The sequence below is a fragment of the Rhinoraja longicauda genome, chromosome 27, assembly GCF_053455715.1.
Source record: "Rhinoraja longicauda isolate Sanriku21f chromosome 27, sRhiLon1.1, whole genome shotgun sequence".
Classification (NCBI taxonomy): Eukaryota; Metazoa; Chordata; class Chondrichthyes; order Rajiformes; family Arhynchobatidae; genus Rhinoraja; species Rhinoraja longicauda.
Window position 1 is genome coordinate 10,508,670 of NC_135979.1, and position 20,079 is coordinate 10,528,748.

Consider the following 20,079-nt stretch of genomic DNA (forward strand, 5'->3'; position numbering starts at 1 on the left):
CCCAATGTCCGGCAGCTCTCCGGTCGGTGTTTAAAAGTCAAGCTCTGCCTCGTACCTGCATCTAAGTCACTCTCCAGCCTTGCAATCTTGAGTGCAATATACCCCAATCTTTACAACGTTGTGCTTCCGACACCACATCCTCATGTCAGCTGGATTAGAAGTTCGAAATTGCCCGACCCAATATAAAAATTGGATGAGTCAAGCAGCCTTGGTAAGGCATCACTGCCACAAACTAAGAGTGATAACCAATTTCTCTTCAGCCCATCTTTCCTCGCACCATTTCTTTCCATTCTTTATTTGGGAGGCCTCTGAAAGCAAGGCCCTGTCATTTGAGGGACAGGGGTGGGATTGGGATCACCTGCCCCCCCCCCCCCCCCCCGAGATGGCTCTCCCACCCCACCTTCATCCACCTCACCTGTCTCCTTTGGGTCTTCGCTTTTGCACACTCTTCCCTTTAGGCCTCCTTTCGCTCCCGACGCAAGAGGTGCCACCTGGACCTGTTACCCGTATCGATTCCAAACCTTTGGAGGATTTCTTGAATGTAAATTCCACTGGCTCTCCTTCTTTCAGACTGCGGAAGCCTTCCATATGCAGCTTGCTCTGGAATAAACAACACCCAGTGGTAAGGACATGGTCTCCACTTAGAGCGAACTCTTCTCTTAAGATTTTTAGAGCTCCAGCGCAGAAACAGGCCCTTCAGCCCACTGTGTCCATGCCAACCAGCGATCACCCCGCATCAGTTTAGTTTAGATATTCTGCATGGAAACTCTGCTGCACAAAACACAATTTTAAAACTTACCGAAGACCATTAACCTACTCACCTGCATGTCTTTGGAGTGTGGGAGGAAACCAGAGCACTGGACAAAGCCCAAACAGTCACAGGGAGAATGTACAAACTCTGTACAAACAGCACCCATAGCGGGGATCGAACCTGGGTCTCTGGCGCTGTAAGGCAGCAACTCTCCCACTGTGTCACCCGAAAAGCACAAGTCTCCCAATGATTTTACTTGAGGAGCTTCAGAGACCCGTGTTCGATCCTGACTACGGGTGCTGTCTGTATGGAGTTTGTACGTTTTCCCCATGACCTGCGGCTGTTTTCGCCCGTTTTCTCCCACACTCCAAAGACGTACAGGTTCGTTGGCAAATTGGCTTGGTAAAATTGGAAATGGCCCCTGTTGTGTGTAGGATAGTGTTAGCGTGCGTGGATCGCTGGCTGGCGTGGACTCGGTAGGCCGACAGGCCAGTTTCCGCATTGTATCTCTAAACAAAACTTCACCACGGTAAACTGGGAATGATGCTGGGCAACAGAAGGTCAGGCGACTTGCTGAACCAGAAACACCTGTGTACCCAGCGTCAGTCCGTGCAGGTCAGCCTGACCCATGAGGAAGTGTTTGCCATTTGTCTCAGACCTGCCAAAACAGGGATGGTCGGCTTTAGAGCAGTTTGTCACAATTTGCAACCTTCCCCACTGGTATCCGACCCCAGGGATTCGAGCACAAAACAAGTAATTTAATGTTACGCTTCTCCACTGGCTATCCCCCCACCCCCACTCTCTCCCTGTGCAGGCAAATCTGGGACATTCCAGAGCCACTGATACTGCAGGAGGTGAGTTAGTTAGTGCTGTAAATAATAGCCTGATAATGATAGTGGGGCCCACTTTGAAAGCCAGAAGAGGCCAGTGTGTCAGATCCTCTAATCACAGGAGCCGGTTAAGTGAGGGGCCTGCTGAGAGCTCAGGACATCCCTCCACATATACTGTGCTGAAGGCATTCCCAGCCTCCCTACCGGTCTGTCCACTGCACTAAAAATGCCCCAGGAATTATTTCTCTCTATTTTGAGCAGTAAATTAAAAGGCAAGGCATGGTTACTCCAAAATACCGGTACGTTTTACTGCAAAAAAAACCCCAACCCTATTCGTCTGAAGCTTATCACAGCCACTTCTGCAATCCATGCCCGCCTGCCCTGAACAACAATCTGCATAAACCATTGAGGAAAGAATAAACAAACAGGAGACAAAAGGTGAGCCTCGGGGAATCTCCGGCAACTGCCATTATCTCCACATCTTGATCCTCCCCAAGGACAAATCTACTATACATGCATCTCACGTCCCACACACCCCTCTGCCCATCACCCACAACCAAGCCCTCCCACAAGTTCCCAGGTGATTTGTTGACCAATTCGTTTTATTTTTTGTTTAGAGATACAGCGCGGAAACAGGCCCTTCGGCCCACCGAGTCCACACAGACCAGCGACCACTATCCTGCACACACCAGGGACAGTTTTCTTTTTACACATACACCAAACCAATTAACCTACAAACCTGTACGTCTTTGGAGCGTGGGAGGAAACCGAAGATCTCGGAGAAAACCCATGCGGTCACGGGGAGAACGTACAAACTCCGTACGGACAGCACCCGTAGATGGGATCGAACCAGGGTCTCTGGCGCTGCAAGGGCTGTAAAGCAGCAACTCTACTGCTGCGCCACCGTGGCTACCAATTCTGTGAATCGACAACTGGATATTCACAATGAGCTGCCCAATTTTCCTGGGAATCAGGGTTAGAGTTAGGATAGTTATAAAGTTCAAAATGTACCCATTTAAACTTTATATTACTCCTGTGGATACACAGATAAAATGGATAAAGGAATGGAAAGTCTTACAGCACGGAAACGGGCCCTTCAGCCCAACTCATCCATGCTGGCAAAGATGCACCATCTAAGCTAGTTCCATTTCCCCACCTTTCCCCCATATCCCCCTAAACCTTTCCTATCCATGTATCTGCCTAAGTGTATTTTAAATCTGTCAGACAGATAGATACAGAGATAGATGTATAAATGTAAACTTGCTTCATTGCCAATGAAGGTCTTTTGAACAATAGCCACTAGTTTATTGTACAAAATATTATGGCCATTTACACACAGAAAGCTCCCACAAACAGCAGTTATTAAAAAAGTTATTTTTAATAACTATTAAATAATAAATATTGTCCAGTACACCATGATAAATCTTCTGATCTTCCTCAAAGGAGATGCGATTGAACTCACTGCCCCTGCCCCAGGGCAATGTGCAGATGTGATTTCCCTTGTCAGAAGGGATGAACATCGTGACCACACACTGATGTGACCGGTCCAATGCTGAATCCAGATAAGTGACCACAGGGCTAAACCCTAACCAACTATGTGCAAGAAGGAACTGCAGATGCGGGTTTAAACTGAAGAAAGACACAAAAAGCTGGAGTAACTCAACGGGACAGGCAGCATCTCTGGAGAGAAGGAATGGGTGACGTTTCGGGCCGAGACCCTTGTTCAGTCCGAAGAAGGGTCTCGACACGAAACATCACCCATTCCTTCTCTCCAGAGATGCTGCCTGTCCTGCTGAGTTACTCCAGCTTTTTGTGTCCATCTTCGGTCCCAACCAACTATGATGGACTCCAGGGCTGATATGAATTGGGTGCAGTTTTGGTCTCCTAATTTGAGGAAGGACATTCTTGCTATTGAGGGAATGCAATGTCGGTTCACCAGGTTAATTCCCAGGATGGCAGGACTGACATATGATGAAAGAATGGATCGACTGGGCTTATATTCACTGGAATTTAGAAGGGTGAGAGGGGAGCTTATAGAAACATAAAATTCTTAAAGGACTGGACAGGCTAGATGCAGGAAAAATGCTCCTGTTGTTGGGGGAGTCCAGAGCCAGGGGTTACAGTTTAATAATAAGGTGTAGGCCATTTAGGACTGAGATGAGGAAAAGCTATTTCACTCAGAGGTGAATTTGTGGAATTCTCTGCAATGGAAGGCATTGGAGGCCAATTCACTGGATGTATTCAAGAGAGTTAGATATAGCTCTTAGGTCTAACAGAATCAAGGGATATGGGGAGAAAGCAGGAACGGGGTACTGATTTAGTACGATTACCCATGATCATATTGAATGGCGATGCTGGCTTAAAGGGTCGAATGGCCTACTCCTGCACCTATTTTCTATGCTTCTATGAATGATCCTGGGCATTTGTCCAGCACATAACCCAACCTAGCAGAGCAGGATGAGTGAATGAAAGTACAGGTGAAGCTGCAAAGCTCTGATGTAGGAATAAGTAGAGAATAACGAGATTGGGACGTTAAAGATAGGAGAAAACAAGTACATTGCAGATGCTGGTTTATACAAAAGGACACAAAGTGCAGGAGTAACTCAACAGGTCAGACAGTATCTCTGGAGAACTTACATCTGCTTTATAATACGAAATGGGATTGATGCAGCATTGATGGGACCCAGCATAGATCCAATGGGCCGAATGACCACATTAGTTTTATTTATTCATTATTTATTAGAATTACAACTCTAGTGATTCCACAACATGCATCAGCGTCGTATTCTACTGGATAATCAATAGACACCAGCTTTCTAACGTACAAGATACTTGATAGATTTGACATATGCATGTTTTATGATGTGAGGAAGTATTGACTTGCACCAAATTTATGATATACCAGAGGATCAACATCAACCAGCCACATAAGTTAGAGTGTAAATCAACTTAAAAATGGCTTTACACTACTCAGATGATTCACCAAGCACCATCTTTGTGATCTGCAAGTGGATTGCCATGTATTGCCATTATTATATACAAAGGAATCAATTATAATGTTTAAGTGGATTGACACAAAAAAAGACTTTATAAAGTATGTGACCTATAATAAACACCATTTATTACTGCACAAGTTGACATAATGTAATAAAGGCTAATGAAGTTCAAGATCAACAAGGAATAGCTTTATAACATCTAACTAGACCAAGTGGACCCGTTGGGCCCAAACCTCTCCTGCATTGGTGCAGCACCCTGTCCTCCCCCCCCCCTCCCCCCTCTCCCCTCTCCTCAACCCCCTCTCCCCTCTCCTCAACCCCCCCTCCCCTCTCCCCCCCACCCCCCTCCCCTCTACCCCCCACCCCCCTCCCCTCTCCCCCCACCCCCCTCCCCTCTCCCCCCCACCCTTCTCCCCCACTCCCCCCTCTCCTCTCCCTTCTCCCCCACTCCCCCTTCCCTCAACCCCCCCTCCCCTTCCCCCCTCCCTCCCTCCTTTTAAACTTAAAAATGTGAATAACTTTAAAAATATAAGACCGATTTCAATAAAACTACTTGCATTATCACTAAAGTGACAACGGTGAGTAAGTTGGGCCTAAAATTGTCACCCTATCGTGTACCGTTTTGGCTGAAGTTCAGTCACAAACAAGATAACAAACGAGAGTTTTAGTATATAGATGGCATTGGTGCTAGTTTACTAGTGTTATGTGCATGGGCACAGTGAGAATTTAATTTAGCTTGCTGTCCATGTAAATCATACCATACACCTCAGGTGATACAAAACAAAAAATAACAAGAGTGCAGAACATATTGTTATAAACAAAATGCAGAATTTTTTTAAGTGCATGGGCTGCCACCATGTCAATTGGAAGATTGGCAATTCATCTCTAGCATATGAGAGGCCCTTCACAAATCTAATCACAGCAGGGAGAAAGCTAGTCTCAAATCTAGTGTTGTGTTTTCAAGCCTTTATATCTTCTGCACAATGGGGAAAGGAGAGAAGAGAGAATGACTGGGGTTTGAGCGTTGCTTGATTATATTGGCTGCTTTCCTGAGGCAGCGCAAGGTGTGAATTGATTCAATGGGGGGTGGGGAGAGAGCTGCTTTGCATGGTGGACTGGGATGCATTAACATCTCTCAGCAATTTCTTGCAGTCTTGGCCAATGCAGTTTCCATAACAAGCTGTGATGCATCTGGATAGGATGCTTTCTATAGAGCATAGAAATTGGTAGTCATTGAAAACATGCCTAATTTCCTTAGCCTTCTGAGTAAGTGGAGTAGCTGGTGTGCATTCTTTGCTACTGCATCGATGTCGTTGGACCAGAACAAATTATTGATTATATCTACACCGATCAGCCAAAACATTATGACCAGATGAGCCAAAACATTATATGCTAATATGCTGTTGGTCCTCCGTGTGCAGCACCATGCACAGCAGGGTGCGATGCACTGTGTATTGTGACACATTCCTCCCGTGACCACCATTAAAATTTTCTGTGACCTGTGCCACAGTAGACCTTCTGTCGGTTCAGACCAGACAGGATAGCCTTCGTTGCCCTCGCGCATCGATGAGCCTTGGGTGCCCAACACCCTGTCGCCGTTTTGTGGTTTGTCCCTACTCGGACCACTGTCGGTAGGTACTCACCACTGCTGATCGGGAGCACCCCACAAGCCTTGCCGTTTCAGAGATGCTGGCCATAACAATTTGGCCCTTGTCAAAGTCGCTCAGCTCTTCACTCCTGCTCATTTCTCCTGCATCCAACACATCAACTTCAAGAACTAACTGTTCACTTGCTGCCTAATATATCCCACCCCTTGACAGGTGCCATTGTAACAAGATATTCAATGTTATTTACTTCGCCTGCCAATGGTCATAACGTTTTGGCTGATCGGTGGTGTACACTAGGAACTGGAAGCTCAAACATCTTCACTTCTACGCCGTTGATACAGACTGGGATGTATACGCACGCCGCCCTGCTTCATGAAGTCGATAGCTAGCTCTTTCGTTTTTCTGACAGAGGGAGAGGTTGTAGTCTTGACACCATCTCACTAAGCTGCATGTCTCTTTCCTGATCCCCGTCTCGTCATTGTTTCAGATCCTGCTCACTATTTTAGTTAGAAGCCCGAGTTTAGAAGAATGAGGGGGGACTTCATTGAAACATACAGAATTATGCATACAGAACAGTGAACGACTTGGATAGAGTGGACGTGGAGAGAGGATGTTTCCACTAGTGGGAGAGTCTAGGACTAGAGGTCATAGCCTCAGAATTGAAGGACGTTCTTTTAGGAAGGAAATGAGGAAATTTTTCTTGAGTCAGAGGGTGGTGAATCTGTGGAATTCTTTGCCGCAGAAGGCTGTGGAGGCCAAGTCAGTGGATATTTTAAAGGCAGAGATAGATTCTTGATTAGTACAGGTTATGGGGAGAAGGCAGGAGAATGGGATGGGGGGGGGGGGGGGGGGTTTGAAAGGTATTGTGAAGGAATCTATCCTTCCTGATTACAGTCTATGGGTCAGGATGTCAAGAATCCAATTGCAGAGTGGGCGCTAAGGCATAGATTCATGAGTCTATCGAATATCCAATCATATCATATCATATCATATATATACAGCCGGAAACAGGCCTTTTCGGCCCTCCATGTCCGTGCCGCCCAGCGATCCCCGTACATTAACACTATCCTACACCCACTAGGGACAATTTTTACATTTACCCAGCCAATTAACCTACATACCTGTACGTCTTTGGAGTGTGGGAGGAAACCGAAGATGTCGGAGAAAACCCACGCAGGTCACGGGGAGAACGTACAAACTCCTTACAGTGCAGCACCTGTAGTCAGGATCGAACCTGAGTCTCCGGCGCTGCATACACAAGCACCATAATATACAAAAGGGATCAATTTGCACAAGTGTAATACTGTGCAGGCAGATTAACACAAGACTAGTGTTATATTGTATGGGGGGGGGGGGCACAAATCAGTAATTCCAACTTTATGTTGTTGCTGTTACCAAGTTATAATAGTTAACCGAAGCATCAGCATTCCCAGCTTAAAAGTGAATCAGGGAAAAAGAAATACAAATTTATTGTGTAAAGATCACCCTGCACTAGCGAAAGAACATATAGTTTAGAGATACAGCACTGCAACAGGCCCTTCGGTCCACCGAGTCCACATTGACCAGTGATCCCCGCACACTAACACTCCCACACGCACTAGGGACAATTTACTTTTATACAAAGCCAATTAACCTACAAACCTGTACGTCTTTGAAGTGTGGGAGGAAACCAGAGCTTCCTGGAGAAAACCAGGCAGGTCACAGGAGGCGGCACGGTGGCGCAAGCGGTAGAGTTGCTGCCTTACAGCGAATGCAGCGCCTGAGACTCGGGTTCGATCCTTACTTCGGGCGCCGTCTGTACGGAGTTTGTACGTTCTCCCCGTGACCTGCGTGGGTTTTCTCCGAGATCTTCGGTTTCCTCCCACACTCCAAAGACGTACAGGTATGTCGGTTAATTGACTGGGTAAAATGTAAAAATTGTCCCTAGTGTGTGTAGGATAGTGTTAATGTGCGGGGATCGCTGGGCGGAGCGGACTCGGTGGGCCGAAGGGCCTGTTTCCACGTTGTATCTCTAAATCTAAATCTAAAATCTAATGTACAAACTCCATCCAGACAAGCATCCGTAATTAGGATCAAACCCAGGTCTTCGGTGCTGTAAAGCAGCAACTTTACCGCTGTGACACCATGACGCCCAAATAGCTTATCATCATACCCCAACTTCATATTCCACCAGCAGAGCAACACTCCAGCTTTGCTGTAAGAACATAGTTTTCTAATGTACAGGAGGATCAATATATTTGCCTTATAATGCTCAGTAGGACTAACATACCATGCTGTATAATAAGCAAAGTTTTTTATACTGTGAACAACTTTATCAACAACTTTATAAAAAAAGATTGGATTGATGTATTCCAGATTTTGCAATGTTCACAGAGATTGATTGAATCAGCTTTATAGGAGATTCCACGTGTGCCAGCGTTAAATTGTACTGACAATCAACAAGCTCCAAAATGTGCAACAGGATTAACTCAAAGCAATGCGTAATACATTGCAAAATCAACATTGGCCGCAGGATAATGTACAGGATGATCGACATTCCCAGATACCGAGCAAGGAAATGGCTTCATAATGTGTTAGACCTCAACAAGCACCTCAACTATGACTTACACTGGAGGGGCAAATTGATATTAGCTTTTTTTTAAATATAAAGGAAGATCAACGTGCAGATGAATTTCCTTCTTTCATATTGTTCAGGAGAAGCAAAAGACAGCTTAATATTGCACAGGACAATCAACATATAGGTTTATAATGTATTTAAGGATCACGCAAGAGATAATTGAGATAAAACAACTTTGTAACATGCAAGAGGACTGAGCTTTAGAATCTGACAACAATATCCACAATAAAACAGCACATGATGGACAAGTTAGCTGATGTAAACCGGTAAAACAAAGGATTAGTTAGAGCTCTGGGGGCTAGTGGAATCAAGGGATATGGGGAGAAGTTGGGCACAGGCTACTGATTGTGGATGGTGGTGCTGGCTCGAAGGGCCGCCTCCTGCACCTATTTTCTATGTTTCTAGTGTGTTCTAGCTTGATATGTACACGGGTCTTGGCATACATGGGTCTGAAGAAGGGTCTCAACCCGAAACGTCACCCATTCCTTCTCTCCTGAGATGCTGCCTGACCTGCTGAGTTACTCCAGCATTTTGTGAAATAAATACCTTCGATTTGTACCAGCATCTGCAGTTATTTTCTTACACGGGTCTTGGCATACACCAGCTTCAGAATATGATATTTTGGAAAACTAGCACCTGCGGTTCCTTGCGTCTGTACTTTATAATATTCAGTGTACAGGAAACGCAGTAACCAAGGTTGTGATTATGCAAGAGGACTGACATACACCAATTTTATGATCTACAAGGATTCTGATAGGAATCAACTTCATAATATACAGGAGGTTGTAAAATTTAATTTTTAGGTTAGTTTAGTTTATTATCACGCGTACCGAACTACAGTGAAAAGCTTTTTGTGGCTGTTTGTGGATCAACTTTATAAATCACAGGAGGCTGAACATGCACCAGCTCTTTAGTGTGCGAGACGATTAATTTAAAACAACTTTGCAGTGTTCAGGAGTATAATATACAGCAGGATTGTCAACTTTATGATGAACAAAATAACAGCCACTGGCTTTCAACCCTGCAGGACAAAAGGCGTGTACCAGCTTAAAAATGTACAGAAGCCTCAACTTAACATGTAGCCGCATTTGCCAGAAGACAAAGCTTCTTCTACAAGAGAACACCATCAGAGGATACAGGTCTCCATGCGTTACTAACGTGCAATTTATGGACACTGGTATACATGAGCAAACTACCATAATATTACGAAATTCAAATGTCCGACATCCGTACGCTGTAAGAATGTACATCCGTATATTTTAAGAAAGTATTCCCTTCTCTGTCTTAATCGCTTTTGATCTAATTTATTACAACACCATGCAGGCACGGTTGCATTAATAGAATAATTTTTGACAATTCTTTTTAACTTGCAGACAAAATAAGACTTATGGACGTCTGCACAAAGAGAATCTGTCTGTTGCCCTGGGGATGATCCGTGGGAATTAATGTGAGATCAGAAATCCCCATGTTTATAATGAAACAGAGCCAGGAGGCAAACAGGTAGAGGGGCAGGTAGTGTAGAGGGAACAGCGAGACTCCAGAAGGACTTGTGGAGGTAGCGAATGGACAAAGAAGTGGCAAATCGAATACAGCATAGCAAAGTGTACAGTCATGCACTTGGTAGAAGGAATAAAGGTGTAAACTATTTTCTAAACGGGAAAGGATTCAGAAATCAAAGGTGCAAAGGACATGGGAGAGCGCGTGCAGGATTCCCAAAAGGTTGATTTACAGGTTGAGTCGGTGGTAAGGAAGGGGAATGCAAGCAAGCATTCATTTTGAGGTGGCGAGCGTATAAAAGCAAGGATGTAATGCTGAGGCTTTCTGAGGTGCTAGTGAGGGATATGGATCGCATGAAGACGGGTGGGATTATGGTTATCTTGACATCATGTTCGGTGCAGACATTGTGGGCCAAAGGGCTTGTTCCTGCTCTGTACTGTTCAACATGCACCAGTTTTTCAATAGATCAGCTGGTAGCTTAGTTTAGCTTAATAGGCTACTGTAACTCTCCCCCCAACCCATGCAGGTAAGTGGGAAAAGAATTAAAGGGGAGTTGGTGATCACATTACAGATGATAAATTGCAAGGTTAGAGGGAAATAAGAGGAGTGACACTATTGGGATTTCTGTGTGGGAACTGGTGGGAACATAAATAAATCTGCAAGATAAGTTCAAAAGCTAACTGATGATAGGATATGGGCCGACCCCATTTACCAACAAACAGAAGGACCAACAGACAGCGTCCTTTGCAATTGCATTGGATCAAGACCTCATTCCGTGGTCGCTGATGTGGAAAAGCCACCCCACGATAAAATAGCTCCTGCACCATCATCATCGCTCCTCAAATTTAGTGTGCAAGCAAATCAACCTTGAACACAAGAGATGCCACACAAAAAAATCTACCATCTTGTTCTGGAGAACCAATATCCCCAATGTACAGGACAATCAACGTGCAATTCATGTGCAAGGTTTATAGTGGGTGCCAGTTGTGTAGAAGTATGGGTGGGTGGACAATAGACAATAGGTGCAGGAGGAGGCCATTCGGCCCTTCGAGCCAGCACCGCCATTCAATGTGATCATGGCTGATCATTCTCAATCAGTACCCCGTTCCTGCCTTCTCCCCATACCCCCTGGCTCTGCTCTCCTTAAGAGCTCTATCTAGCTCTCTCTTGAATGCATTCAGAGAATAGGCCCCCGCTGCCTTCTGAGGCAGAGAATTCCACAGATTCACAACTCTCTGACTGAAAAAGTTTTTCCTCATCTCAGTTCTAAATGGCCTACCCCTTATTCTTAAACTGTGGCCCCTGGTTCTGGACTCCCCCAACATTGGGAACATGTTTCCTGCCTCTAACGTGTCCAACCCCTTAATGATCTTATACTTTCCTATAAGATCTCCTCTCATCCTTCTAAATGGACATGCAGCAAGAGAGATAAACATCACTGAAACAATGGGCCAGAGCACAGGCAGCTAGCTAGCAGTTCCATACATAACCAACAACTTGGCAGAGTCCAGGGCAATTCAGGAGCAGGGTAAAAGATCCCTCAGTAAGATGATTGGAAATGTTGTTCCAGCAACAGCGACACGATCCAATGTAAATCAGCCTTGTTGCAAAAGTATTTGGGAAATGAAATTCAACCCCTTACAAACATGGTAGCAAAAAACACAAGAGACTCTAGATGCTGGAATGTTGACCAATTGTAAAAATGCTAGATGAACTCAGTAGGTCAGGCAGCATCTGTGGTGGGAAATGGGCATGCGACATTATGGGTTGGTACCCATCTTCAGACTAAAAAGTTGGATAATCTGAAGAAGGGTCCCGACCAAAAACATAATCTATCCTTTTCCTCCAGAGATGCTGCCTGACCCGCTGAGTTACTTCAGCTGTGTGTCTATCCTTGGTATAAACCAGCATCTACAGTTCTTTGTTTCAACTGAAAAAAAGGTTAGCCCATTTCACGACAGTTCCGAAATTCAATGTGGTCAGGCTACAAAGGATCACATTTCCGTTCTAACACAAATTTATCATAGAAATATAAGGGCAAAAATGAAGCAGCAGCAGCTTTGCAATCCCTCTCTGAACAGTTTTCCTAAGAAGAGTTCAAGTAGACAGTGCATCAACATGTTGAATCCAAACAGGAACAAAGTCAAAGTTTACAGGAAAGGCACTACAATTAAGTAAAATATGAAACAGTGCCTTGGCTTTCAACCACTATTCATATAAATGAAAAAATCAAATCCTATTCACATCGTGCAACAGGATTGATGTAAATATGTAATGTTTAGGTAGTTTGAAAAACTTCATGAAGTGGAATCAACATATCCCAAATTTGAGATGTTCAGAAACATTGTAGCGGCACAGCGGGAGAGTTGGCGTTACAGCGCTTGCAGCACCGGAGCCCCACGCTTGATCCCGACTACGGGTGCTGTCTTTACGGAGTTTATACGTTCTCCCCATGGGTTTTCTTCGAGATCTTGTTTCCTCCCACACTCCAAAGACGTACAGGTTTGCAGGTTAATTGGCTTATGTGTAAATTGTCCCTCGTGTGTGTAGGCTTGTGTTAATGTGCGGGAATCGCTGGTCAGTGCGGACAAGGTGGGCCGAAGGGCCTGTCTCCGCTCTGTATCTCTACACTAAACTAAACATTGACATTTCAGCACCACGGTATTAAAGTGACTCAATGAACTTGTGTTAAAAGGTATCCACAACGTAGAAACAAGGAACTGCAGATGCTGGTTAACGCACAAAAGGACACAAAGTGCTGGAGTAAAACTCAGCAGGTCAGGAGGCATCTCTGGAGAACATGGATAGGTGACGTTTCAGATAGAGACCCTTCTTCAGTCTGAGAAGGGCTCACCACCCGAAACGTCACCTATCGATGTTCTCCAGAGATGCTGCCTGACCTGCTGAGTTTTACTCCAGCACTTTGTGCCCATTAAAGGAATCCACAGTATGGAAATATACAGGACAATCCACATACAGAGTTTTAAATGTATAGGATGATCGATCAGGACAAGGTTAATAATGTACGAGGTTTGATAAAGAAATGGCATACTCTGTTTTAGAATGCTCAGCAGAACCAGTTTTTTTAAATCTATTGCAGGAATTACAAGCTGTGCTCTGTAAATGTAAAGAAATGTATTACAGTATGACATACACCGAAGATACTTGTACCTGATGGCCGCACAGCGGCAGAGTTGCTGCCTTATAGCGAATGCAGCGCTGGAGACCCGGGTTCGATCCTGATTACCGGTGCTGTCTGTACAGAGTTTGTACGTTCTCCTCGTGACCTGCATGGGTTTTCTTTGGTTTCCTCCCACACTCCAAAGACGTACAGGTATGCGGGTTAATTGGCTTGGTGAATGTAAAAAATAGTCCCTAGTGGGTGTAGGATTGTGTTAAGATGCGGGGAACGCTGGTCGGCGTGGACCCGGTGGGCCGAAGGGCCTGTTTCCGCGCTGTATCTCTAAACTAAACTAAAAGTTACTAACCAAAGTGCAGTATTGCATAAATTGTGGATTCTACAGTACCAACCGTCTACATTTAAAAGACATTTGGATAGGTACATGAATAGGAATGATTTAGAACGACGTGGGCAGGTGGGGCTAGCGGAGAAGGGGCTTCTTGGTCGGCATGGACATGTGTGGCCGCAGGGCAAGTTTCCAATGACTCTATGACAATAGACAGATTGGCCTAATGGCGCTGTAAGGCAGTAACTCTACCGCTGCGCTACAGTGCTGCCCATGTGCATCGAAAATATTATGAATGCAAAATATTTCACAGGTTTCAGCAACAGCTTGGCCTCGGGCACTGTGTTACTGAACCCAGCCTCCTAGACCCAAAGACAAGCCTTTGACAGAGGCCAGGCTTGTTTGAAACTTTACCTTCTGTTGAAGGCACAAAGCTGTAAACCTTTTTTAAAAAAAAGACAGTGCTGGAGTAACAGGCAGCATCTCTGGAGAACATGGAGCAGTGATGTTTCGGGCTGGTACCCTTCATCAGACTGATTGCGAAACTTTTTAAACATCTGCACGTTTCCTATATCTTAGTTTTGTTTAGTTTAGAGATACCGTGCAGAAATTAGCCCTTCGGCCTACCGACCAGCGATCCCCGTACACTAACACTATCCTCCCACTAGGGACAATTAACTTACACGCCATTGGAGTGTGGGGGGGAAACCAAAACACCTGGGGAAACCCACGCGGCCACGAGGAGAACGTCCAAACTCCGTACAGACACCACCCGTAGTCAGGATCGAACCCGGGTCTCTCGCTGTAGGCATCAACTCTGGTGCCAATGGTGAAATATGCTCAAACTGAGCCAAAAAAAAGTTAAACTAGGGACGGCATGGTGTTGCCGCGGTTGTGTTGCCGCCTTATGGCGCCAGAGACCCAGGTTCGATCCTGACCACCAGTGCTATCTTACACAGAGTTTGTACGTTCTACCCGTGGCCAGCGTGGGCTTTCTTCGGGTGCTCGGGTTTCCTCCCGCACTCCAAAGGCATACAGGTTTGTAGTTGTAGGAAGGAACTGCAAATGCTGGTTTAAACCGAAGATATACACACAGTGCTGGAGTAACTCAGCGGGACAGGCGGCATCTCTGGAGAGAAGGAATGGGTGACATTTCAGGTCGAGACCCTTCACCCTTCTCTAGGTGAATTGGCCGAGGTAAACGGATCCTAGTGTATAGGATAGTGCTAGTGTATGGGTTGATCGCTGGTCGGTGCAGACTCGGTGGGCTGAAGTACCTCTAAAGTCTAAAATGTTAATCCCATTAACATATAGGAATACCCACATCAAACCGCTTCAAAATATAAAGAAGATTGAATAGAAACTAAATTTCGGGTGTGCAGGAAGAGTGATATGCATCACCTTTATAATTTATAGGACTGTCCGTGAACAGCTTTGTGGTCTGTAAACTGTGAACCAAGCTCATTCATGCACTGGCACATCAATATATCCTAGCAACACAAAATATTGCACTGCATTGAAGATTTTGTATTAATATCCAGAACAATCCTCGATTTTGTATCTAAATTTGAACATTCTTAGTCTCATTTATTTTTAACATAATTATAATAAACTGGACCATCCTTTAACTAGATAACTACATCCTATCTTTGTCCCGCCCCCTCCCCTGACATCAGTCTGAAGAAGGGTCTCGACCCAAAATATCACCCATTCCTTCTCTCCTGAGATGCTGCCTGACCCACTGAGTTACTCCAGCATTTTGTGTCTACCTTCAATTTGAACCGGCATCTGCAGTTATTTTTCTACACATCCACTGGACCATCCTCACATGCAGGAATATGTGCATCACTGGCGAGCAAGTATTTTTTCAAACATCTCTCATTTCCCCTCATACTGAGTGGCTGATCAGTCCATTTCATGGGCAGTTAATCATCAACCTCACTGGTGGGTCTGTAGTTACACACAGGACAGATTTTGTTCCCTGAAGGGCATTAGTGAACCAAATGAACCATCGGGTCATTTTTTCCTGATAATACCCTCCCATTTAAGGTTCATTTAATTTAGTTCAATTTACACTACCGAGCTCCCATGGGGAATACAAATTGAGGTCTCTTCAGGCAATAATCCAAAGCCGTGGATGTTAGTCTAGTAACTTAAACTACTATGCTATTGTCTCTAAGACCCGCACTACACAGGAGCTTTATGATATATGTGGCCATCTCTGTAAAACTACACATCAAGTGGAGTCACCCACCTACACGAATGCCTTCACTTAAATGCCCATGCAACTACAACAGCGTTATATAAACTGGAGAACTAACAATATATAAACACAATGCCAAATGCACACAAGCCATCTTTATAAAGCATTTGACCATTATCAGTATATGTGTACTTTAAATTATACAGAGATCTCCATATACAGAAGACAGACACAAAATGCTGGGGCAACTCAGCTGGACAGGCAGCATCTCTGGAGAGAAGGAATAGGTGACGAGACCCTTCTTCCAACCCGGAACGCCACCCATTCCTTCTCTCCAGAGATGCTGAGTTACTCCAGCATTTCGTGCCTATGTTTGGTTTAAACCAGCATCTGTAGTTCCTTCCGGCACATTTCCATAGACAGATTTTCTTGTAATGTTTATGGATACAAGTATATCCCAGATTTATAATCTATATAACCAGCTTTGCAAAAGATAAACCTTGTATAAATGACCAGTAATATAGACCAGAGATTATAATATTTTGAGACGTCTATAACAAACATCGTTAACAACATGAACAAAACAAAAAAGGCTGGAGTAACTCAGTGGGTCAAGCAGCATCTGGAGAACACGGATAGGCGACATTTCATGACTGGACCCTTCTTCAGACCAATTGTCACTAATGCCAAGTTGTGTCTTACCCTACCTCTCTTCCAGCTCCCCCCCCCCCCCCCCCTTATTATAATGTCTGAAGAAGGGTCCCAACCTGAAACGTCACCTATTCATGTTCTCTAGAGTTACTGTCTGACCCTCCGAGTTACTGTAGGACTTTGTCTTCTTTTTTTGTAAACCAGCATTCTTTGTATCTATCACAAACAGTTTGCGTTGTTCATTTCACCACGTTGGCAAGTCCCATTCTTTAAACAGTCTTTCTCTACACCTGCAGATCACTAGGACTGCAGTGTGAGTAAAATGTACTGAAGCTACTAAACCCTAACGCTCTACCACTCAGGACAAGTGCATTTGGTATATGCACAAATTTGTGATTCAAGTCATAGTGACGGATGGGGGAGGGAGAATGAGACTTTTGGGTCATTGGGAAACGTTGAGGTCGGCGAGACCTACACAAGTTGCCTCTGAATAGAACAGGTACAACATCCTTGCTGGGAAGTCTGCTCCTGCTGTTGGAGAGGTTTCTAACTAATTTGGTAGAGATATAATAGACCATGGACCAAGTGCTGCTTTGTGTTGTTACGTACTTCATGGTCAGCACAGACATAATGGGCCAAAGCTCCTGTTTCTATGCTGGAAATAAAAAATACAAGCCTTGTGTAAGATAATAGATGATCCACATACACATAATGTTATAATATTCACTCATTTTTGTACTGCAATTGTGTAATACATAGAAACGCCCTCCTATTAGCCAGATACACCAGCTTTCTAATATCAGTCTGACTTATGTTGTGGCACATTCGGTTAGAGGTAGATTTGAAACTTCACCTCAACTTTAAGTATGATATAATAATCTTAAAGTAGAAAAATAATATATAATATAACAAGTAGTAATGTCCCAAGGTACTTCAGAGGAATGACATCAAATGAAAATTTGACTCTCCACCACATAGGAATGCGGTGCAAAAAGGTTTTTTCAAACTAAAGGAAGATTGAGAGGTTAAAAAAAAACGTGGAGGGGTTTATTGGGAGGGCTCTCCAGTACTTGGGATCCTGGCAGCTATGCCATAAATGGTGTCTCAATTAAATTCACGAGGCCAGAATTGAAGGAGTACAGACATTTTAGAAGTTTATTGGTTGAGACACACTTACAAGAAGGAAAGAGGACATTCAATCGTCAATTAAACGTCGGGGGGAAAAAAAAACCTGCTTGGATTATCCACTTCCCAGCTCTAGGTGTGTAGCCTGCAGGTTACTACGCATCGAATGTTCATCCAGGCACTCTTTCAATGCACTGGCGGTCTCGTCTTCTGCCCTTGCAAGGTTTTAGTTTCAGCTCCCACCGATTTGGATGAAAAGCATCCTCAACTCCCCCATAATCTTTCCGCATCTCATTTTAAATCCGTGCCCCTTAGTCGTTGACCTCCGTGCCCAGAGAAATACCCATTTCCTATTCTTCGTACCCAAGTTTCTCATCGTTTCATAAACAATTAAAGCTTCATTCAGCCTCCACTGCTCTAAGGTAAACTAATCCAGCATAGACGATCTTTGCTCATAATTAAACTTGTCCAGTTCTGGTAACGTCCTCGTAAATTCTCTTTGTACTCTCGCTGTTGTTACCACATGCTTCATGTAAGTGGTGACTAGAACAGTACGCGATACTTTAGCTGTGCCCTAACGAAGATGTTATTGGTATATTACCATCACACGTCAAGTGATAGTGGGAAAATGCTGTTTGGCAATGCTGTCAGGCAATGGGTACCCTACTTGCATGCATCAGTTGCACAAAGGAACAAACGAACTGAGTGCAGAATATAGTGCTACACCAACAAAGAAAGTGCAGATAAAAAACATACACGGTGGTGACATCCGCAGACTTGTAAATGGAATTAGAGCAGCATTTGACCACATCGGTATGAGCATACAAGGAATGTAGTAACCGGCTGAGAAGGATCGAGCACAGGGCCAGGGAATGGACCTGTTGTGGACCAGTTGCGCAGTATGTAGATTGTAGTGGGTCAAGGCTCTGGGAGGCTGGAGTAGATGTTGGCCACGATAGGCCTCTTAAAGCACTCCATGATGGTGGATGCAAGAGCCATCAGATGGTACCCATTAAGGCACAACGCCTTGTTTTTCATTGGGATGATATTGGTCTGAGGCCACAGAATGGAGTAGGGGGAGATTAATGATATTCACAAATACTCTTGACATTTCTTGCCCGGTCATATACTGCTGTAGCATTAACAACCTCTCCCCCCCCCCCCCCCCCTACATGCCTCTCCTGGGCTTGCACCTATTTTTCTCTTCCCCCAACTTGCCATCCTCTGGCTTCACACCTTGCAACCCCTCAAACCTTTTACTGCTTTAATCTCTGGCCTTTGCTCCAACCACCTGACTATCAAAAACCACCTCACCTGTGTTCATTTATTCTGCCATTCTTTCCCAGCTTTCTTTCCCCCATTCCTACAATCAGTCTGAATAAGGGTCCCCGACTCAAAATGTCACCTATCCATGTTCTCCAGAGAGGCAGCCTGACCTGCTGAGTTACTCCTGCACTGTGCCCTTTACTGAATCTTTGCATCATTTTCCAACTTCTTCATTAATTGCCTTAACTTTGCCTCAATAATTGATCCATAGCACAAAACTCCAGGGCCATGTGAAGCCAAGACAGACAGAATTGCATTCTTTTTCGACCTCCCCACTTCACAAAACAGCTGAGATTTTCAGATTTCCCCACTCTGTTCCAGGGAACCCTTTGCAGTGGTTTCAACAGGATGAAATTGGCTTCTGGCAGCACCAAGAAACCAAAATTGTCCACTGGTTTTGCTGCTGAAAACTAGTCACATTTTGGATGTGGTGCTACAAAAGTGGAAAATAATGTTCACCGTCACACATTTTTGTACTGTTGCTGTGGAGCAACAACACCAGCAACCTGCCCATGTAAATTATTCCAGTCTCACAACAGACACACACTTCTATCTGTAGTGAAATTACTGCACTTTTAGACTTTATACAGCGCGGAAACAGGCCATTCAGCCCACCGAGTCCGCGCCGACCAGCAATCACCCCGTACACTAGCCTACACAGACTAGGGATCATTTTATTACTGACCGAAGCCAATTAACCAGCAAACCGTCAAATCATTGGAATGCAGAAGCAAACCGGAGCACCCGGAGAAAACCCACACAGTCACGGGGAGAATGTACAAACGCCATACAGACATCACCCGTAGTCGGGAGCAAATCCGGGTGTCTGGCGCCGTAAGGCAGCACTTCTACTGCCGCACCACTGCACTGAAAACTCTCCATCTCCCTCCCAATCAGGAAAACTCTGGAGACGTCGCCACCGCCCCTCCACCTCAGCTAGAACTCACTTGGGAGGGAGCAGAGAGGCGGGGGGAAATTAAGTAGAGGATAAAAATAATGCGTGCACAAA

General features: G+C 44.8%; 1 protein-coding gene across 1 annotated transcript in view; it reads right to left on the reverse strand.

The window, feature by feature from the left end:
* The window catches only part of LOC144606767 (protein lin-28 homolog A-like), a 53,785-nt gene that overhangs the window by 9,296 nt on the left and 24,410 nt on the right, over positions 1-20,079 (reverse strand). The window contains exon 3 of the mRNA XM_078423116.1: positions 416-600. Within this exon, the coding sequence (XP_078279242.1) occupies positions 416-600 (185 nt within the window). The remainder of the gene's footprint in view (positions 1-415; positions 601-20,079) is intronic.